The sequence below is a fragment of the Macrobrachium nipponense genome, chromosome 21 (genome assembly GCF_015104395.2).
Source record: "Macrobrachium nipponense isolate FS-2020 chromosome 21, ASM1510439v2, whole genome shotgun sequence".
In the NCBI taxonomy this organism is placed as follows: Eukaryota; Metazoa; Arthropoda; class Malacostraca; order Decapoda; family Palaemonidae; genus Macrobrachium; species Macrobrachium nipponense.
Window position 1 is genome coordinate 80072571 of NC_087212.1, and position 24139 is coordinate 80096709.

The following is a 24139-nucleotide window of genomic DNA, read 5'->3' on the forward strand; positions in this document are numbered from 1 at the left end:
ATTGTTTTTGTTGTAACACATGACTGGAGGATGGCTTGTAATTTGAAGTAAAATAAAGTTAATTGGATTATTTTTGGTTTATTTGCAAAATTCCTATAATTCTCTTGTTCAGAGGGACAATTGAGAATATATATAAATATTCCATTCTTGTAGAATCTTGTAGACGAAATTATCACGCAAATTAAAAAAAGACTAATTAAGAAAATTAGTTCTGGATAAGCATTTTGGTGCATGTTATGCTAAGCCTAAAATCTACAGTTCAAATAACTTTAAGCGGTGAAATTTTTTCATTCAAAATATAAAGTAAGCACATTCATAAGAAAATGCAACAAACGTGATTTTGAAGATCTGTTTTTACAGCATTTTCTACTGAGTTACTTTCTATTAAAGGTTTATTTACATTTTTTTTGTGAAGAAAAAAATGCCCTTAACATGAAGCTTAGCGTTTTATAGAATGATAAGTATTAAGAAAATCGGATAATTTCAGTATTCAAATTTCAACAAAACAGTTATGGTCGTTACCGTCTTTTGCTTAATAGTTCCTGTTTTATTTGAGGTTCAATTTTACTAAAAAGGCCCATTTTCTAGTTAAGAAGATGTCATAGAAAATCTTTAGGCTTCTAAACCCCAATAAAAATGGAAAGCAGAATGTTAGTGTATCTTTACAACCAGTAGATCTATTCTAAGTTATCCACAGAAAACTGAACTTGGGAGTAGTGTTTTGGCCATTACGCTTCGAGACAGATCTCTACGGTTTTAACACTCCATGTTTCATTAGACCCTACACGTCAAGCAAGCATTTGCCCAAGTACAAAACCATATGAGTGAACGACGTAGGCCAAGGCTTGTCTCAGTAGTAACTTGACCACGCCCATCTTGGAAGACTCCATCCTTACGTTTTCTTTCACATTTGAAATGGTCGAAGAATCCTCACTAGTGACATGGAAAACTGAAAGAGATTTGGGAAAGCACAGGGGAAGTATTTATAAGAATTTCTCCCACCTCGGCCAATCAGCTGCCAGCTTAGAAAACTTAAGCCCCTTGGGTCGGCTTCAAAGTTGGTACCCGACTGACTGTATACCTCCCGCTGGGGGCATTCCTGCCTCTGGGGCATTGCAATGCTGGCTCCAAGGGGGAAATTTTTTGTTCTATCATTTTCATGGGTAACCTCCTCTACCTATGAAATTATTTCTTAGATTTAAATAAAAGAATGTCCAGTTATTTATTAGTTTTTATTTCTTTTTAATCTACAGTTTTATCAAAATATATTCCAGACCAACTATGACGTCACAACCTCTATTACAATACACGGCTTCTGCGAATAGAATAATGACGTCACACATGTGACGTCATCCAATATATTCATGCCCCTCTACATAGGCAGTTCTTTGATGATATCACAACTATGACGTCATGAAATACTCATTTATGACCCTCTAAATGGGCAGTTCTTTAATGACCTCACAAACATAACGTCATAAACTCATTCATGCCCTTCTACATGGACAGTTCTTTGAAGACGTCACAACTATGACGTCATCATATCCATTCATGCCTTCTACAGGGGCAATTCTTTGATGGAGTCATTTAGTAGTATTTTTACTCTGTAGACTTTTTAGTTTTACTCTATTTTTGCTTATATATACCAAACCCAACTATGACGTCACAACCTTGATTACTATACATGGCTTCAGAGAACAGAATAATGACATCACACTTATGACGTCATCAATATCCATTATTGCCTTTCTACATGGGCAGTTCTTTGATGACGTCATTTAGTAGTACTTTTATCTACTATACCTCGTACCGATAACCTCGAGTTTTATGAGAGTCCTTAACAATTTTTCAGGTATATATGGAAGTGTTGAGTCAAAATAAACTTATTTAGGACATAGGAAATGTGTCCTAATTCTGACACCCAAATCCTTCGTTTTAGCCATATGTAAACATTTTTAGCTCTCATAAAAGCTAGCGCTCTCTCTCTCTCTCTCGCTAGATGCTAGTTTTCACTTTTTTAAAATCTTTTAAACTATAATTCTCAAGAACCATTTTTGAAAGACATTAACTCTGGCACGGCTTATGGTTTGTCTTATATATTACGTTCAACCTGAGAGAGAGAGAGAGAGAGAGAGAGAGAGAGAGAGAGAGAGAGAGAGAGAGAGCGCTCAAAATATTATGAATCAGAGAGAATGTAATAAAATATTACGAGACATAAGAGAGAGAGAGAGAGAGAGATTTAGCACGCTACAGTGAAATGTTACACGAGAGAGAGAGTGAGAGAGTTAGAATTAGAGAATTTTACCACACTACAATGAAATGTTATGAGAGAGAGAGAGAGAGAGAGAGGAGAGAGAGAGAGAGAGAGAGAGAGAGATGGTTTAATAAACACATTCAACATATTTATAAAAAAAAATTAATGAAACTTATTGAAACGAAACTTAACAATGAACTTGACACGAAACATTCCAATCTCCTTTTCCTACTTTTCAAACATTCTCATAAAATAGCTGTTATTTAATCAAATGTACTTACATTCGATAGAGAGTAAATAATACCTACATAAAAAGGCACATCGCATAGTTATATCGAGTATTTTGGCCAATCACACACTTTACTTTGTACCAGCAGGGGATAAATGCAATTCACCCCTAGTGCAAGAAAGAGGAAAACCAACAGTAGACAAAATCTTTACGAAGAGAGATATACACGAAGGTACCAAACAAAAATAGAAATTCCCCATTACAGACATTTTTGTTACCATATGAAATGGCCCCCCAGTGCTAGGAAGGCTTCAGATACAATTGTCAGTTTGGTTTTACATAAGGAAAATCATAGACCATCTTTATACACGGGTATCTACATAAAGTACCAAGCAAAAAAGGAACTTTTAATATTAGGTCATGGAACCAAAGGGTATCTGACGCTATATTATGAGAACCAAAGGGTACTAGATTCTCTGTACAGGTAAGAGGACTATAGAATAACATAGAAGCTTTAGGGAAGACTATAATAATATTACTCAGAAGATGAACCCTATTTATATGAAATAAGCCCACCACCACAGACGCCATTCACTTGAAATCCAAGCAACAAATGCACGGTTGATGTGAATCTCCTATAGCTGCCCAGCATGCCAGAATGTTTTTCACAATTTCCAGGCTCCGCAGTGTTCCAGTTGACAGCATTTCATTTGAATGATCCTGATATAAGTCAGAAATCTGTATATATATATATATATATATATATAGTATTATATATATATATCTATTAATATTTTATTTTTTATATAAGATATAATTATTATATACGTTTATATATCTATAGTATATCTATATATATATATATATATATTTATATATATATATATATAGATATATATATTATATATATATATATATTCCATGTATATATATATATAATATATATATATATATATATAATATAATTATATATATATTTATATATATATATATATATGATTACTTAATAATTTTTCCATCAAATACAGAAAGTGATTTAATGAGTGTATGTGCTTTGTTTTTACAGCATCTGTGCATGTGAATGCAAACCTCGATCATCCAGTCTAGTTTCCATGCAAGGTTCCAAAAGTTCATCATGCTTCTGTTGAGAGAGGCTTTATGATACATGAAGAGTTTTGAAAGCATTTGACTTGATTGTATAATGCATCATTATTAGGGTATTCCTGGTACGAAGGAAATGACTCACCCCAATTCCTTAAACAGAGTTTTGTTATCTGACACTGAAGTATCGGTTAATGCTTTAGACTGCAGCACATCTAGGAGAATGTTTTCTCCTTAATGCCTTCGATTTGATATGTCATCACAGAGATTGCTAGCAATTGCAAATTCCTGCTTACTTCTGTGGCTTTAGCAGAATAAGTTGGCAATCTGCAGAGGATCACGCCTGCTCTAGGATGCAATATGATGACATGATGGCATTAAAGTGTTGCTTTACCGCTTGAGAACGAATCTGCAAGTTTTCCATGTCTTTCCCTGACGATGCTAAGTACAATTCATAGCATTTCTCCAGTTCCTCTTCAGAGATTCGTGTCTTGTTTAAGATTCTCTGGTCCAGGTTCTTTTTCAATAGTGAGTAAAGCGTTTCCCAGGTACTTAGTTGATTCCTTAAACATGGGCGATCAACGTAAAGAAGCATAAACATCTTAAAAAGCAGTGGTGATTTCAGACATTCTTTAGTCATGTTGTCCATTTCTTTGATTTTCTTAGATAGCTTAGATTTGAGTTTTAGCCGTTTGATAGTATCTTCCACCCGGCAGTCGATGAGTTTTTCTTTGAGCAAGTGGAAATCCTCTTCCTGAAGACCTAAAACTTTGAGGTTGATTTTGCTACACTTTCTGGAGTCCACAACATTTATTAGTTCCTCAGTATTCCATGAACGTGTTGTCACGACAATCTTTTTAGCATTCAACTTCAGTGTTAACATTTCTTCAAAGAGTTTCTTGGAATTCACATTAGCCTCGTCGTACCCATCACAAAAGATTAGGCATTTTGAACCAAGGATATGTGATTTCACAAGAGGGAAATCATAATAAGCTACAGTCCGTGGCAACAATCCTTTAAGGTATGCATCAAAGTTGTCGTATTTCTGATCCTTGAACTGCATAAAAAGCAGAGTTTCGAAGGAAGAGAATTGTGGTATATCACTTGTCTTCTTATACCAGTTCTCTACAAAGGAACAAAGAATTGTGGTCTTTCCAGAACCTGCATCACCAGATATAATCAAAACTTCATAATCAGCTCCCATTTTATTTGTGTCGAAGATTTCTTGTTGATTTACAATGATACTTATATTTTGATTGAACCGCTTATCATCCTCCACTCGTAAGGGAATAATGATATTAGACGAGTCTTCAACACAATACTGAGGTAGCCAGTCAAAGGGGGAAGTCTTACAGCGGCTTTTATAAAAAGAACAAAATTCTCTTTGAGAGTACTCTTTTACTAGTTCAGATAACACGCTCGGAAACTCTGCTATTTCCTTCTTAAACTCTTCCATATCCTTTTTGTTTGAGGGATCATATTTCTCATGGATCTTACTCCACAGCTTTGAAACAGCATCCTGGATCTCTACTTTGAGCTGATCAATTTTATCCCACCGAACTCGAAAGCAAGACTTGGTTTTATCAAGAGTTGCCTCGAGTGTTGCTTGAAATTCTCTGAGTCTATTTTCCCAATCTCTACTTGACCTAACAGGCATGTCATGGTTAACAGGGTTCCTCTCATCTTTGATTAGTTTCACTAATTTTCTCAGTTCATCGCCAGGGTTGTTAACTCCTTGCTGCCAAAGCTGCTCGCAGATTTTATACAGCAGCGTGATGTCAAAGTCCTCTGGAGATTTACCAGCGAGATTTTTTCTTTCCTCGTAACTGAAAGATTTCCCAGTTAATAGTTTCTTATCATCGAGAATCTCACTGATTGTCTTGGTTTGTCCATGTAGAAAACTATTATGTAATACCATAAACAAAACCTTCCTTCCCCAATGTGTCACGATGTGGCGATGTCTGAAATTTCTCAGCACTTCTGGAGACACAATTAGTGCTGATGAAGCCATATTATATCCACACTAATATATATAGGCTACACTTGTACAATCATATCTGCTTAGGATGCAACGTCACTGGCATAAGCAGATTTTTGTCCTATGAAAAGTCACTGTCTTTCAAAGCACTTTCCAAGATGCTTTAGATAATACAGAGTAGGGATCTTGCAACGAGATGTAAGATATTGAGTTGTCAGACTGGGCCACATACGTAGTACTACATAAGCCTGAAGAAAAATAATAAGACAAGTTAGAGGCAGGAAACGTAATGACAAAAACATCTGTTATGATGTTAACAACGAAAGCAGTATTTCATATCAACTTACCTTTGCTACTAATAATGTAAATTTATATGAAATATCTAATTTGATTTGATTTATATAGATTTTTGGCATTAAGCTAAGCACTGAGGCAACTAATACGGCCATTCAGTGCTGAAACTGAAATTGGCAGCAAAAGGTTTGAGAGGGGTAGCAGGAGGAAAACTTCAAAGCAGTTGCACTACGAGAAAAGACTGTTTGGAGAGGGTGGACAGCAAGATAGAAGAAAGAGAATATGATAGGAGGTACAGTAAAAGGAACGAAAGTAGTTGCAGCTTGGGGCTGAAGGGATACTGCAAAGAACCTTAAGTAATGCCTACATTGCACCGAATGAGGTGCACTGACGACACTATCCCCCTACAGAAGATATGAAATATTGCTTATCCCATTACTAGTAGCAATGGTAAGTTATGAAATATTCTTACCTTTGCTACTAATAATGAGGTGGGCAATATTTCATATCAACTTACCTCATTACTAAAAGCAAAGGTAAGTTGATATGAAAAATTACCTTTGCTACTAATAATGAGGTCAAAAGCAACAACATATTGCAAACCTTTAAGGCAATGCTGATCGCTCACGCGTGACTTTTCAGTGCAGCCATCCTGCTCGTATTCTGTGAAATCCAGTCGAGTTGAAGGTTCCAGTACTGTTCATAAAAAAACACAATAGAGGCATTCTTAGTGATAATAATAGTCTATTGGCAATGATTATTATAATAAATATTATTATTCAGACGTTGAACCCTATTCATGTGAAACAAGCAACACCAAAGGGGCCACTGACTTGAAATTCAATTTTCCAAAGAATATGGTGTTCCTTTGGAAGAAGTGACAGAAGGTAACAGGAAATACAGAAAGAAGATATCAGTTATTATAAAAAAAGGTAAATTTACACATTAACAGACAAATGAAAATGTAAGTAAATGACTAAAATACAAGGAGACTTGAGTTAGGGAAGCAATGCACTGCATCTTCGCTTGAACTTCTGAAGTTTCAGCTGACTGCAATCCTCAGGGAGGCTGTTCCACAGTCCAACCTTTCGACAAATAAAGGACCTCTGGAACTGAGAAGTCTGACAATGAGGCGCAGTTCAGTGACTCTGGTCGCTCTCAACTGGAAAAGGGAATCATTGATCAATTGTAAATGTGAAAATCAATGCAACCTGTTTTGGGTTATTTGTCTTTCCTTTTATCAAAATACTGTTTTCCAGTGTGGATGTCTGCTTCTGCCAGAGATATCACAATTTTTGAAAGTAAATTGTATTTTTCCTAGCTATACAAACCTGAGGTCCTTTACGATAGGAATTACTTGCGGCTTAGCCTGGACGTGGTTCCCGAAATCTTTAACAAGGCGGGTTGGTAGTTAAATACTGGTCTGGTCGTTGGTAGTCCTTTCAACTAGCCGTAAACATTCCAATTTGCTTTTGGCCCAGGTAGCAGATTGAGGGGTTGCGTGAAGTGAGCAGTTAGTGTAAAGGACGTCAGGTTTGTATAGCTGGGAAAAATACAATTTACTTTCAAAAACTGTGATTTGTTCCTACACGATATACAAACCCTCGGTCCTTTACGATAGGAAGACTCACTGATTGGTGGGTGAAATCTGAGTGATTTCCAGTGAACTGACTGGGGTTCAGCCAACCTGAGATTTCCTTCCAGGTCGTAAGAGGGAGGAAGGGAATCCAGTCACTGACTTTTGATTGGAGTTATAGAACTGCAAGATCATAGCCAGTCTTCTAGGTTTACATATAAGGGGGAGTGTGTCCTCTTGAAGAGAAAGCTAAGATCCATTATGTTAGACACAGTAAGGCAAACACAAGTTATGGGTTTTTCTTATGTCCAGGTCCCTCTTACCTCCCTTGGGAAGGGAAAGGAAAATAGGTAAGTTACTGCAAAGTGTGTCTTACCTGCATCAGCTGCTCGGTCCAGCATGTAACGGTCCCCATTACTCTCTACCCGAAGGGAAAAAGTAGAATGAAAGAGATGAAAGGAGAACCAGTCACTCCACAGTCACTCTCAATCATACTGTACAACGAGGTGAGATGCAATTCTGTCCAGTTAAGAGGAGCTGGGTAAGCTACACAACTTGTTGAGCAGCCACCACTGGTACCAAGGAAAAGGTGTCCAAGAACCTGTGGGTGATATCCCGAAGGTAACGAGATGTGAAGGTGGTCTGGCGGGCCCAGACCCCCGCCTTCTAATAATCCACTTCTCTGGCTCAGCGATGTTTCTGAGTAACTGACCAACATTCATATTGGTAATTTTCAAAAATGATAAAAATGCTGAGGGTGATCTTTTATTAAAACAGGATTCTGGCATATACTGGTATTAACAGCATAGGATCTCAAGTCCAGGTCAAGCAGAGGTCGTAATCAATGCTGGTATTATTCCATAGGCATAGTTCAATTCCAGGCCGGGTTAGTGTTAGTGCTGGTATAGGTGGTATCCACATGACGTTTCAACCTCTATGCAGGTCATATTCTAGATGAGTCTGTATATTTAGCAGCTCAGACCTAGAGTTGAATTCTCATTGGTTGGGCAGGTCTTGGGCAAAGCTGGGGATCTCACATTGATGGTCACGAAGATTCTGTCATGCAAGCGGCACAGTAGTGTGCCTGGGGATGGAGGTCAGGAGTTCTGTCTGTAGCTGGAGTCCTATCATCCTGTGGGAGCTCCTGATTATCTGGCATTGTTAGGGGGTCGTTCGCTGCTCTCCGGGCAGAAGTGGGGAGGAGAAACGTTTTCTGTGTGATGTTCAAATTAGGTCCCTCCTTTCCTATATGGAGGGCTTCCAAGAGGCGCAGACGTCAGGGATCTGTAGTCTGGTCTATGATCTTGATTTCTTTTTATTTGTTTGTTATAGGCAGTCCTGGTGTGGTTAAATATGGCTCCTTCTTGGGCGTGGCAGGAGATTTGCTCAGAGAAATGCATGGAAGTCATACCGATGTATTTGCCGAGGCATCCTTGGACCGGGCACGTGTATCAGTAGACCACACTCCGAAGGGTTGTTCCTCATCACCAGGCTGCTCATCTTCTTTGTTTCATAATATATTATGAGATTGATCTTTTTGTCTGGATTGGTGGGCTCGGCTTCGCGTACATCTTCGTGCTGAATTGGGAATCTTGCTGTTCAACAAAGACGTCAAGGAAGGGGAGGTGGCAGTCTTGGCAGTGTTCTATTGTGAATGTGATGGAGCTGTGGCCGTGGAATGCATGTCAGCCGCTCTATCTCATCCTGGGAGTCGGCACAGACGAAGGCATCATCAATATAGTGGACGTACATCCTCAGTTTGCTTGAATCATGAAAGACCCTCTGTTTGACAGTACCCATACAGAAATTGGTGAAAAGGACTCTGAGGGGAGATCCCATCACTGCTCCATCGATCTGGGCGTATGTGGTTGCAGTGGTCAGATTTCCAGCAGGGCTCGAAGGGCATGCTCAAGGATGTTCAATGATGAGTGTCGGGGTCCATGTAAACTCTATCCAAGATCATTTGTATGGTCTCGCCAATGGGAATGTTGGCGAACAGAGACTACATCTATCGAAGCGATTCATCCTCCAAATGGCATTGCTCAAAGGGCTTCAAAGAACTCTGCCGCCGATGACTTCAAGCTATGTCTTTCCGGGACATACAGTGTCAAATATGCCTTTCCTGAGATATACTGAAGTTACATGAAACCATTATAATATTGATATTGTTTGTATGCGCAACACAAGAATACCTGCTAAAGATGGTAGTAATTGGGGTGCTAGGAAAATTCGGTCCCAGAAGATTCGGTCCCAGAAAATTCGGTCCTGAAATCTCATTCTCAGAAAATTCGGTCCCAGAAAATTTCTAAAATCTAAATAACCAAGCCCAATATAACCTTTCTGAAAAAAGACATAAATATATGGAAAATATGATGTTAGAAGAAATGAAAATCTTTTATTTCTATCAATAACTTTAATGACTCGTTTGCTTTAGAGATCAATTTTACAAAGATGAACAAGAGCGTGAGAACTTTGTGAGCCTGGGATTTGTTTACAAACTGTAAGCAAAAGGGTACGTGGTGGTAAATGATGTTTTTAGGTAGTTTTGTCATATAGGACTTTAAGCACTTGTAATGGTATTTGAGAAAGATAATTTGTGTACTTTCATTAACATTCATTGACACCGCCTATATATAAGAAACGGTGACATTTGTAACTCAGTTTTTAGTCACTCTCCGTCCAGGATAAGCACAATTTTCCTGTTTGAAGAACCCCATCATGGCTGCAAAATATCTTAAAAGTGAAAAAAACAAAGACAAATTGATTGATGAAGTTACTATGTTTATAACTTTCATAAGTTTAGTTCCGACAAGACAGAAATTGTGGCGCTGTGAGAACTGTAACACATGTTGTGCTCTTGTTCATACAGAAAATAAACCAGGTGAGCCTATAATAATTTCAACAATCAACAGTCATGATCATGTCGTCTCGCCATTTCAATATTGAGGAAAAAGTTGCAGGAAGGAGGTGAAACAAGTATTCGGGTGCTCATTTCCGAAGCTACAAGTAATATTAGTGAGAATGCAAAATATGAATTACCACGGTTGCAAACGGTTTCAAGAAGCATTACAAATTGGCGCAATAAGGCTTTTGGCGCTCCTCCATTGCCTCTTCTTCGAGCAGGATTTCAAGTACCAGATACTTTTAAATATTTACAAGGCGGTCATTTGTTCCTGCAATGCGACACAGGCAGTGATGATGAAAAGCGGGTTTTAATCTTCGCTTCCGACGAAGGTCTTCAGCAACTGGAAAATGCATCAATTTTAGGAATGGATGGCACATTTAAATCATCACCAAGTATATGGTATCAGCTGTTCACCATTCCTGCCTTCATAAATGAGAGATTTTATCCAAGAGCTTTCATTTTATTGCCGGACAAAACTCAAGCAACATATGACAGGACTCTTCTTTAACTAAGTAAATTGCGACCAAATATTAACCTATTTCAGGGTATGATAAATTTGATCAAATGAAATATTATGTATGACTTAAATCATCGATTATGTATTTATTGATAAGAAGGAACTTGTTACTTTATATTTTTTTGCTTTTTAAACTTCTATGCATTTACAGTATTTTTTCTGATATGGGACCGAATTTTCCGGGACCGAATATTCTGGGACCCAATTTTCTTGATTTTGTGCACAATATGCTATATTTTATATTATACTGTATAGGTTTTTTTGTTGAAGAAACATACCTTTTTTTTACACTTTTATTAATAAAATTCTAATTCTTTACTTTGTTTAATTTTTTCATCAGTTAGATTACGATTTCATTGTCAGTATATAAATAATTACTGGGACCGAATTTTCTGAGACCGAACTTTCTGGGACCGAACTTTCTGGGACCGAAATTTCTGGTCACCGTAATTGGTGTGACTCGCGTAATTCAAGAGTGCCATGCATCTCTATGTCCCTTTCTGATTGGCTACTTGTGTCTATGGGGCCAGAATCACCAATCAGCCTGTGGCATCGTGATGCCTTGTGGAAGTGCATTTGATACAGAGGCTGCACAAGCAGTCACATCAGTTCGTTATTGCCGTGAGTACTGAATAGACTTTGACAGTTTTGTCTCGAGTGCCTGCTGCCTGGCACTCAGTGCCATCGGCACCCACAAAGATATATTGCCTCATCGTGCCGATAAGTCCCACCAACTGTCCGGATGTAAGCTAATGTAGTAAAGTATAGTAAAGGCCACCTGTGTAGCTAAGAAGAATACACATGTGTTAAATGTTTCCTCGATTTTTATTTCTGCATGTCCTACACTGCATGCATTTAAACTTATTACTCTTGTGTTTTTCCTTTATATTCCGAACCTGCAAATGACCAAAACCAGGTCATATACATATATATACTTATACACACATACATATGTATATACATATATATATTATAAGGATTAGCAACTTTACCTGTTTTTTCTAGGACAATCATTTGTCGACTGTTCCCTTGTTGTGGTTGTTGCCTCCTTACTTGTTAGTTGTTGGGGTTGACGTTTGTCGCCTTGCCTTCGACAGCATCAGTCAGTAGCAGGCCAGCATTGAAGTCAGAGGTTGGGTAGCAGAGCAGTGTTTGGCCAAGATCATGTGCTGTATGGCAGCATGCCTCGACCACTTGCCGGAGTTCGTCTAGGTGTGTGGATCCGTCCCTGGGCAGCAAGTGGCTGTTCTGACAACTTGCTGGAGTTCATCTGTGCATTGGGCTTCGTCCCTGTTGGTACCATGTGTCTGTCACGGCAGCTTACCTGTGTTGATGAGTTCAACGACTTCTGCAGTAGTGGTAGCTGGCCGGTGTAATTGCCACGGTTTGGTCTTTTGTGATGTTATCTATGAACCCTGTTGTGATTTTGTGTATTCAACCCTATGGTTGTTTTCTGTTTATTGGGAGCTCACAATAATAGTGTTTGAGTGCCTGTTTCCCATTATTGTGAAATAATGGGAAACAGGCACTTCCAGTGTGGGCTTTAGAGGACCAGCGATAATTATTTTGGACGTGTGGTAGTTTTGCTTTTGCTGACTTATGAACTGTATTGTTTATTGATTTGCTTATATAAGGTTTCTGGATTTCCTCACGTTATCCAAGTTAATTACTGAGTCAGTTATGATATGTCCATTATGTGTTGACTCAATGCTGTTTTGATTTACATTATTTATATTCAAATTGGTAACTTTGCTGCTGCCTCATTTTTATAAGTTGTATTTACTGACTCGTATAAATGTATTTGCCGATTTGTTTGTTTAAATATACAATATAATGTAAATCTTTGATGTTAATAAATTACTTGAAGGCGACCTTTTTCTGGACTTGTTTAGCTCCTTCCTCCTTTATCTGTCTACACTGTCAGCAGTCATTCTTTTTGTGTTTAAGATCCTGCTGGACTGAGCCTGGCCCATGACAATATATATAAATATATATATATATATATATATATATATATATATATATATATATATATGTGTGTGTGTGTGTGTGTGTGTGTGTGTGTGTGTGTGTAAAAAAGAAAATATTGATCTATTAATGAGCAGACGAAAAAAAAATCAACAGCCGACACTGAAGAAAGAAGTAGACTGACACCAAGACCACTGAGATAGAAGGCCTTTTCGATGTGATGCAATGACGTCGACCCTGGTGGTCCGACTCTCCAAAGCTGGCGAGTGACTGGTGACTCACTCGACTCGATCTTCCTCCCATTACATAACTTGGACACAAGGTGTTTTCGTGGTTCCATTGTTTTATTTATGAACTGGAACATAAAACTTGTATGGCATAATGAGGTAGCGAGCCATGGATACATCTTGTGTCCTTTACTGGATGAACTTACTGTGGTAAGCAGATAAACTCAGCAATAAGTTCACTGCAATAGGTACAAACTAGCCTACCTATATGACTTTTGTCTTTGGATGACTTTCGACTGCAATATAAATACAGTCATCTGCATTTTTTAGGTAGAAGTTGTGAGCAACAAGGTCAGGTGCAATATAAAGAAAGACTGGTTTAGCCTACATTGAATTTTAGTAGGAATTCATGTCAACCAATGCTTAGCAGAATCAAATATAGGCTAGCATAAGACAAAGAACTCCCAGTAAATATAATAAAAGGTAAACCTACATACTCAAGTGCAGAGAAACCCCAGAAGAAATTTAGCAAAGCATGCTGTAGCCTATTTATGTGGTAAAGAGCACTATTACAATGTTTTGGGGAAGGGCTGGGTCAGGTAAGAAGATTGCAAACATGATACCTAACTGTGTGATAAAAACTTCAAACAGGGTACTCAGAGTTACATTACCACACATATAGAAGTTATAGGTTCATCGCAACTTGAGTACAGTATAGGGATGGGGAAATAGGTAAGTTACCGTTGACAATAGTCAAGGGTAAGGGACAAACCTTTTGGGCCTAGATGGGTTAAGGTGCATAAAATTGGACTGCCAAGGATTCTAAGGGTTACAGATTCAAAACAGGAGCCTACATTAGAAATTTCAATAACCTAACGTCCTAACCTAGCCTATCCTCATTGCATTACTAGGTTTTTTAGTGATCATTTATTCACTTAAAATATTAAAAGACCACATTTCTTCTTCCGCAGGTAAAACTTGAGTACAGATTAATGAAATGTGAAACTGTATGACACAATGCCATGCCTACATTTAAGGCTAACTGCACAGTACATGCATTTTTCATGTCAATGAAGTATGTCACTGGAGATTTCATGATTCCTACGAATATCATTAAGCAGTATTCAATAACTCCAGAGAGCTGATACTCCTGAATGTATTTCTAACGCTGCAATAGCATTGCTGTTATAAAACTAGTTATTTCACTTTTGCCAATAATTTTAGATGGGCAGTACTTCAAACACTTGCCTGTACTGAAGTTCATATTTAAACAGCTGTAGTTAATGACTGAATAAATTTGATTATTCACCAGAGCTGGTAATACTGTGTTTTTGTTATATAGTAGTTCCTCTTAAAGTTACTCTACCATCAGGAGAGTGTTTTTTTCAAACAGGTCTGCTCAGCTTCCGAACAAAATCAAACGATGTACATTAAGAGTAAATGCAAATCATTACTACCCAATGACAAAATAGTGATACTGATGGTGGCTGAAACTCACTTAAAACCATATTTTCATTATAAAGGCAGAACTATTGCTCGTTCAGCCTTTGACAGTAGTGAAGCTGCAACAAGTACATTTGATTTTATGGTGAACAGGTAAAGTCTATATTCAAATAAGTTGTACAAATTAACATTAAAAGCATAAAAACTGATGTTCTGCACTGCACACTGAAGAAAGTAATTGCCGGCAATGAAAAAATAGTTTTCCCTGTGTATTGCATTGTAACTCATAATGCTATCATTAGGAAAGCAATGTCATATTTTGCTAGCGATCCACAACTGTCTATATATATAGGGTATCCCCACCCATTTCAGAAATAAACCCCTTTTATCGTGTATGTTTCAGTGAATTTGCTAAAATGTATTAAGAATAATTGGCTTGGCCAGAAAGTTATAAATAAAACAACGAAGTTCCTTAAGTCGTTCTTTTTTATGTAAATGATATGAAAAATGAAATTCATTATGCACCATTCAGCCTTTTGAAAAACTTTATGATATAGATGTTTACTCTTTGAACATTCATATAAACTCTCATTAAAACATTATTTTCTTACACTTCTGAGAAACAAAATGTTCATTTAGTTTTACAAATATCCAATGAGTATCTCATTCAAGCTTTGCTAACTCTTGGAAAAAATCACTGTGCCTTTTTATTCAGGATGCAGAATGTCAAAATTTTACATGTGTGCAATCGTGAATGTAAACGTTCCAAGGGTCAAGGGTTGAATAATAAATATGCTACTCAATAAATAATGAAGGTTATAGTACACAAAAACATAGACAAATTAATATGTTTTTTTTTTCTGCTAGCGTTTTATTGAATAACTGTTGTTCCCAAGAAAATTAACTATATTGTAGCCAAAAAAATCTTTACTAAAAAGAGAAAGTTAGAAAATTCAACTACCAAATAATGACTGGAGGTAAGAGAACTTATTTCATTCACAAATGGCAGAAAGAACCATGGTTTTTTTTTTTTGTGTGTGATGTAAACCAATGCACTGCCGTCTTGCAATTTGACTATTAATGTATAAATATTTTTTAATAATGATAAACATGTTTGTTCTTTGGTATACATAGTACACTGTAATGTAACTAAATAAATTGTTTTTGTTCAGTATTCTATATTAATATCATAACTTGTGTTTCAAGTAAGTATTATTTGGTGTACACTAATTAGCGTAGGCGAGAAAAATAAGGAAATGAATAACTGGCAAACCAAAAAATGGTTGATTTCGGTGAGGTCTTGTTTACATTTCTTTTGTCTGGCAGCGTAGTCAGCGCTAGCAGCTCGGTGAATCATGGCGTGTCAGAAAGGCCACCGAGATACCAGGGTCGACGTCATCACGTCACATCGAACAGGCCTTCTATCTCGGTGGTCTTGCGGAAGCCCCTATCTCTTCTCCCCCCACTCCCCAAACCCATCTCCCAACCCACCAATCCCCATTCTCCCCTCAACACAGCATTCCCGAAAGCAGAGGTTTCTGCCACACCCAAGAGCCAGTTTTGCTTTTTAGCGCATAAAAAGACAAGTTGCTGATATATCCAGGGGGCCTCATCTGGTCTTTAAGAGTTGATGGGGTGGGGTGGGGGCGAGTTGGTTGGCCGGGAGGCAGAGGGCATTCTGATAATTATTTATTTGATGCCATATGAATATGTATATATGGCCGATATCAAGGGAGAAGGTCGACTAATTTTATCAAAATTATAGTCAGACAACACGTTTATAAGTCCACAATTTACAGATTGGCTAAAATAGGGTGGTACCAGTCTCCCTGTGACATCTTCAATATACAGTTCCACTTAACTCTGTAGTAGAGAATAGCTATGATCAGTATTTATTATTACAAACTTTAACAGTATAAGTAATAATAATAATAATAATAATAATAATAATAATAATAATAATAATAATAATAATAATAATAATAATAATAATAATAATAAATCTTATTTTCAGCTCAAGGCTTATATGGAGCAGTATAGCCTATCATAGGATTTACAAGACTTCATTGACATTCAAAAAAAAAAAAAAAAAAAAAAAATCGTTCCCTCGTAACAATAAAAACTAATTACTCCAATATGAGTTTTAATATCTAAGGCAGTCGTTCTTAACCTGGAAGGGGAGGGGGTGGGAGGGCAGCAATTTCCAGGGGAGGAGCGAGTCCTAGCAAAAAAAAAAACTAATTATAATCGTTACTCTCTTAACAAGAGTGAGGAACCAATATTCAGAAGTTTATGACAAAATGCAAAAGTTTCGTCTTATAACGTTACTTTCCTACTACTTTAGTTAGGCTCGTTGGTCTGACCAGGTTTTGTAATGATTGACCTCCCTCCCTGTCCCTCGAAACCCCTTCGCTTTCTCATCCTTTCGTTTTATTTTCCTATAAATCTGGGAGGGATAGATGGAAGGGGGGGGGGGGGCGTGAAAGAAAGGACCAACTCTTAGATGGGGCGTGGTAATAAAATGGTTAATAACTACTGGTCCAAGGTTAGAGGGGACGGTAGAGAAATAGGTCGTAAATAAGTGAATGAAGAGAATGAGAATGTAGCTACTATAAATATGACAGTAGTTCTAGTGGAAACGCAAGAGAAAGTATAGAAATGAAAATTTACAAACAATAACATAGGTAATTCTGGCCAATAACTCCGCCCACGGACTGCAAGGAACGCTCCCGCGAATACGACAGCCCGTTGATAGAGAGGGGAGATGGACAGACAGGCGACGATCGTGTGCACGTAAGGGGCCATTGTTTAGTGATCGTTGTCACAGAGAGCATCGATATCAACTGCGGAGACCAGCGGCGAAAAAAAAAAAAAAAAAACACTTCTGGCACCCAGTGCTGGACCATCAGCTGTGTCAATTACAGAGCCAAGTTCACAAAAGAATAGGGATCATATCTCACAAATAAGAGACCTTTTTGCATTTATGATATTCTTTAAGACTGTTGAAATAACCTAAAGGCAAACGTATGTTAGATCACAGTCAACTTCACTCCTGCTTTTATATATATAATAAAATACGTAAGGAATGTTGTAAAGCTTTTTATTAAGGCAGGAGTATTGTTTATTCGTGGTACGGGCCTACAGCTCGTAAAATATTATTCCGAATGACGAATTGTATAGAATAAAAGTTTTTTCACTGCGCTGAAATCTACCTGAAAAGTCACTGGCATGTAGGGTTAATACCATCAGTCCATACAACCATGGTTATGCCTGACAATTTTTCCTACTACTTGTACTACAGCAATGTACATAGGCTAGTATCTTGAGGCTTAGATCCAGGCCTGCTGCAGTTTTAAGTGTTAATGAAATGTTATGGTAATGTTATTCACGTTATCAATAAGTCCTAAAACCTGGTACGGAGAGGACTCTGCTGAATTTGATCTGCCAGAACAACTAAAGGTAGTAGTATATTCTTCAATTTTACCTTAAAAGGAAACTTCGAATTCATACAACGTTATAGCTAAAAAAAATCGGACTCAGACCGGAAACCCTCATTATGACCTTGTCAAAGATGAGCTTGTTTCATGAATAGAGAACGATAATGAGTTATGCCTTTGGAGTAAAACACGACTGTAAATTTATGGTGGAAAGAAAAGCACATAACTTCCACAAATTAGTCAACTATATTGTTCAAGTGTATACAAACTACAGCAGACAGAATTAAAACTTCTCTTTCTACATGGTATTTTACCAATCATTAAAGACTGTAGAGAAAATAACCATAATGTAGTTGCCATATCTACAAAACTTAACGGCTTAACCGTAGAATAAATATACAAGCAAAATTAAATACTTTTATTTCTACATACAGTACATATTGTATATAGTAAATAGCGCATAAATCATTTGACAAGTCTTGACGGACATCCGAGAAAACACGTTGAAAAGAGTGCAGGGTTTCCCATAAGGTTGTAGGAAACGTTTCCCCTGTGTTCGCATGAGAACGATCGTGGCACCAGGCGGGCACGTCACTCACAGACTGCCTTGGCTACTATATATACAAAAGGTTGACTCGAGTCGAGGGTGATTAGCACTTCTGCCATTTTTCTTAAACTCGTTCAAACCTTTCAGGGAAACGGGTGACAGTATGGTGGCAATGCCATTTCCTCGTGTATGGATGATTAAGGGAAGTGTCACCACGGGTCACCGTACTAACAGGATTGTCTATCGTCTCCCTCCATTCATCAGTACTAAAGCAAAACACGGAATCAAAAAATTATAGTACTTGTACCTTGCTGCACATTTTTCAAATTGATCAATGCAAAATTTATTTGGGGATATATATATCTAAGAGGTGAAAAGAGGGGGAATGGCTAATAATATGTTTAGAGACAAGGGGTGGTATGCTGCAAGTTCACATTGGAGAAAAAGGTATTTGCTGAACAAGCAACTAGTCTCAGAGGTCGTTCCCCCGTTTGCGAGGCATGTGCATTCATTTGTACACGTATTACAGGCCTACTGGTTCAGGGTACTTGTGGAAGACGCATTCTTTGTGCAAACGAGATAACGTTAAGTGGTTGCCCCGAGTGTCGGGAGAAAACACCCATCGAAAAGGTAGGACACATTCTATAAAAACTTAGAAAAACTGTTACCTTTTGGAAAAGAGAGAAAAGTGTGAAAATACTCTCTTTACGTAAATACTTTGAAAAGAGTGATGTGGGGGATATGTTTTTTATACCTATTATCTTTATTACAGATGGGTCCGATTCCATGGTTGATTAGAAACGGGAATCTCTAACCTGACTAATACTAGACAATATGACTTTTTGGGGTTTGAGAGTGTAACCTTAGTCAGGAGGGTAGAATGTTATCTTACTGGTTTCTTTATGGGTAGATTTGGGTGTTTATGCCATTATGACTTGTTAATCATTTTGTTCTTTGTTATAACCAATTGCTTTGGAAATAAATAGTATTTTTTATATTTAAGCAGTCTTAATAAGCCTCATGACATCTTACAGACAGGGCACCGTTGGCAACAGGTAAGAGTTCCCAGTTTGTGTAGTTTAGGGAATAAGGAGGGTATACAGTGGTGGCAGAGGTAAAGGCTTTTTATCTATTTTTCAAGCTGTAGGTATGCTCCGAAGGGACTGGTGACCAGTTAGAAATAGGGGGTTTCGTTTTTTTTTTATAGGAAAAGGGGTTATTAATCATGTCACAGGCAAACTCAGGGTCATTACTGCTGATTCGACAGAGAGAAGCTGTTCCTCAGACAGTCTTCCCTCCCAAGCCAAGTCAGTTGATTTCTTGAGATTACGGAATAAAGGTGTTTAAAAAAAAACGTGGGGAGAAAAAGTTTAATTTTCGACATATTAAAGTGTTTCGCAGTTCGCGTATGTTTGCGGTGTATGTGAATTCGGTTTACGGACATATGAAGGCGTAAGTGTATTTTCGAGTTTTTTTTTTTCTTTCTTATTTTTTTTTTTTTTTTTTTTTTTTTTATTTTGTGGATTTTCTGTACCCTTTTGTTCTTGTTCATGTTCCTTGTATTTGTGTGTGGCAAACTTGCCTGAGTGGGATTTTTGCGGCGAGTCGTGCCAGAGAGAGAGAGAGAGAGAGAGAGAGAGAGAGAGAGAGAGAGAGAGAGGGCGAGTTAGCTCGGAAACATCTTGCGTGCTTTTTCTTTTCCTATCCCCTCCTTATTATTATTTTTTTTATTGTCATTTTCGTGGGGTTGATTTTGTGATTGGGGACGGGGCATGCTTACCTTTTGTTATCCATTATTGGGGGAAAATTTCTGTTGATTTTTCTTGATTGGGTTTAGTGTATATAAATACACTGATGCTATTGAGATCGGGGAAGTGTATCGGAAAAAACAGCCTTGGGAAACAAGATAAAATGGCGGATACTAAACCGACGACGCTACTACATCACGTGACGAACATTTCTGCGGGGGTCAGCCCATTCAAAGGGATTGTGGATGGCGCATTGTCACAGCCTGTAAATATCTTCATAGAAGGAGTTAATAACTATTTAGCCGGAAAGAATATAGTAGACGATGTAGAGGCATTCAGAGAGGCGAAAGCTTTGCTAGATTTCAATAAGGGAGACCTCAGTCATAGGTCAAGGAGTTTCCAATTCACAAAATGTCGTACCTGGACAGACTTGCAAGCATTTTTGAAAACAGCATATGGCTCAAAGGAACATGGAGATATGGTGAGAGACCTTCGGGGTCTTTATAAACTATGGAAAGGCACTAATAGCCTTGTAGAACATAGTTCAAAGCTGTTTGACGCAGTGGCAGATTGGGTAGGAAAATTGAAAACATCTAAATGGGTTACAGGGGATAATCTCCCCCTAAATAATGTTCATAAACTGATCTATTTTTCCCTGCTCCTACATGAGGTACCCCATGCAATAGTGGATAGTTTTGATGAAAAGGTTGACCCTACCTCAGACAAAGAATTACTTTATACCCAAATAGATTAACACAGGTCTAAATGTCCCACCGTAGATAGCACATTTTTTAACGGGACAGGCCCGAAGGGTAGAGTACAGAGAGACACGGAACTTTCTCCTCATCGTCTGTGTGCAAAAGTTGAGTATAACAAAAGATTGATCGATCAAAAGCAACAGCAGTTGCATTGTTTCAACTGCAATAAACCAGGACATCCAAAGAAATTGTGTAAGGTTAAATATTGTGGAATGTGTAAAAGTACTGAGCATTATTGGCAGTCTTGTCTGTCTCAGATACAAAGAGATGCGAGGCCTGCAACTCAAGGTTCTGGTAATTATAATGTGAGAACTTCCCAGGCCGGTCAAACCAGAGGGCAAAGGGATCGGCGAAATTTTTGGAAGCCTGATCAACAAAAAGGGTACAGGTGATTGGTATATGCCATTGTGGTCTCGTGGGGGACGCCCCAGAGCCCAAGCCTATAGTCTATGGAATAGTAGGGGATGTGGATATCCCAATTTTTATAGACACCGGGGCATCAATAAATCTAATGGACTATAATTTGTATCAATCCATGTTCTCCAATTACCCTTTGCAGCCCTCAACGGAGACGGTGTGTGATGTGCAAGCCCATAGATTAAATACCCTGGGTTGTGTTCAAATACAGTTTGCTCCCGGTGACAGAGTGTTAACAGAACCTTTTTTGGTAATAAAAGGAATTGCCTTAGGTAATAAAATCATGTTGGGTCATCCTTCTTGTAGAAGACACAAGATTTCGATCCATGCGGGTGCTAATGGGATAACAATCGGGAAAATGGGTTATCTCATACCCTATTGAGGACGTGAATAGAATGGAGGACATGGAGGTTATTGGAGAGGAGAGTGCTCGGTGGTATTAATGGCGGTAATACGAGTGTTATGGGGAAAGGTAATGTTAAAACACACGTTGGTGATATGGGAGATGATTATGGGGGTTCTATCAGAGTTCATAGTGGTAACAATGATACTAACAATGCTGGTGATGATACTAATATGGATGTTATTTCTGATACTAACAATGCTGGGGATAATACTGAGAGTGGTAATTTGTATGGGCCGGTGGCAAGGGGAGATACTAATCACAAATATAGAGGTGTTTTATTTGAAGATATTATGTTACTACCAGGTTCAAAGATTATGGTAAAAGTTAAATTGAAGGAAATGAGAAAACCTACAGATGTGTGTGTTATTGAAAACAGCGAAATGCTCAGAGGAGTTGTTAGCATGGTATCGGTGAACAGTGTATCCAAGAATGGGGTTACGTGGGTGGAGCTATTAAACTGTAATGATACAGCTAGGAGATACCAGAAAAACACATATATAGTAGATTTCCAAGATTGGAATTGTGATAGTGGTTCTGTGGCTATCGTAGAGGGGAAACCCGAGTTTTCGGAGGCCGAAATACAATCAAGGAAACAAACATTCAGAAAACATTTGGCTAATGCGGATTATAGCGAACACGTTGAAGTGATAAGCGGGCTCTTGGCAGAATTTGGGGATACTGTAGCCTTGCAAGGTGATAAATTGGGGTTGACTAATGTGTTAGAGCATAAGGTAAATTTGGAGAGCAACTCAAAACCTATTTATATTCCTGCCTATCGCATACCTTTCACAATCAGAGAACAGGTAGAGAAAGAGGCTAATAGATGGGAAGAAGAAGGAACGAAGGTCACTAACGAAGCCATACAATGGGATATACCTCTCATAGAGCTAAGGCAAGATGAAGACGAGGTTTTAGCAGATGCGAAAGCATTTCTGAGAGGGGAATTTGTCAAGAAACGTTATAGCTTGCCTTTTTCGGGTTTGGAGTTAGAAGGAAATCTGTTCGTTAGGAAAATTAAATATAAGTTGAGAACCAGTGAAAGTAAAGGAGATACGACACAGATCGTAATTCCGAAAGTCCTTATTTCAGTGGTTTTAGATATAGTTCATTGCAGGTTCGGTAGTCCTCACTTGGGAATAGAAAAAACATATGATGAGGTTTGGGCTAAATACCTTTGGAAAAATATGGGTAAAGATGTGGAAAATTTCGTAAGGAATTGTGTGGTGTGCAACGCATGTAAGCCTGCTAGGACAATGTCATGCAAATTAGGATCGTATCCTATACCGAGTAGGCCTTTTCAGAGAATACATATGGATGTCTTAGGGAATTTTTGTGAGTCTAGATATGCGAACAAGTACTTGCTAGTGATAATAGATGAACTTACAAGGATAGTAGAAATTTTCCCACTTAAGCATTAAACGGCCGAAGAAGTTGCCATAGCGTTTTTCAATGGTATCGTTTGCAGATATGGTTCACCCGAAGTTCTATTAACTGACAATGGGAGGGAATTTGTGAACAAAACCTTGGAGTGTTTAGCTGAATTCATGGGGATACAGAAAATAACAATTATTCCATACAGACCCGAGGCTAATGGGTTGTGCGAACGAGCAAACAGGAAAGTGCTCGAAGCGCTCAGAAAAACGGTAGGTGGTAATGATAGAAATTGGGACAGATATATTAACGTTGTTAGACATAGCATTAACACCATGGTTAGTGATTCGATTAAAATGTCCCCTTTTGAAGCTTTGTTTGGTTATCCAGCGCGAGGCACATTTGATTTGTTAACTACGCCTCACCAGGGGGAGGATACGGTTGAAGCGCTGATATCCACAGCGAGAGAGAGACACGCATGCCTTAGCCGTAATCTCGAATCCACAACCAGAGATATGGTTCAGAAGAGTATTAGTAAATCATCTGATCCCAAGATCAATGTCGGTGATAAGGTATTTTTAAAACTTAACGTGAGAAATGAGTTAAATTACAAACTAGGCCCGAAGTTTGAAGGTCCTTTTAAAGTCATTGAAGAGAAAATTGGAAATAGGTTTGTAGTTTTAAATGAACGAACAGGTCAGTCGAGGCTAACAAATATCTCGAAATTGAAAAGAATTGGTTGTGGCAATTAATATATGATCGTGCAATTACATTCATTTTTCTTTTTTTTCCTTCTCCTTTATTTCCTTCTAATGTTTTTTTCTCTTATTATATGTAATCTGCGGCGTTTTGGCATAAGATTTCGGGGTTAATATTTTTCGGCAAATTTTTGCTTTAGCTGAGAAACGGGATGGTCATTTTAGCGTGGGGTCAGTAATTAAATAGAGGAATTATTTATATCTC

The 24139-nt window shown here is 38.0% G+C and overlaps 1 protein-coding gene across 2 annotated transcripts in view; it reads right to left on the minus strand.

Moving 5' to 3' along the window:
* Window positions 1-3448: 3448 nt before the first annotated feature.
* LOC135198195 (uncharacterized) overlaps window positions 3449-24139 on the minus strand; it is a 25813-nt gene continuing 5122 nt past the window's right edge. Inside the window, exons 2-3 of one of the 2 annotated variants that reach the window (XM_064225773.1) lie at window positions 6460-6552; window positions 3449-5810 (exon numbers count right to left, since the gene is read on the minus strand). In XM_064225773.1, coding sequence (XP_064081843.1) covers window positions 3922-5595 — 1674 coding nt within the window. In that variant the 5' untranslated portion in view covers window positions 5596-5810; window positions 6460-6552 and the 3' untranslated portion in view covers window positions 3449-3921. The remainder of the gene's footprint in view (window positions 5811-6459; window positions 6553-24139) is intronic. The other variant, XM_064225774.1, reaches the window with a different exon arrangement.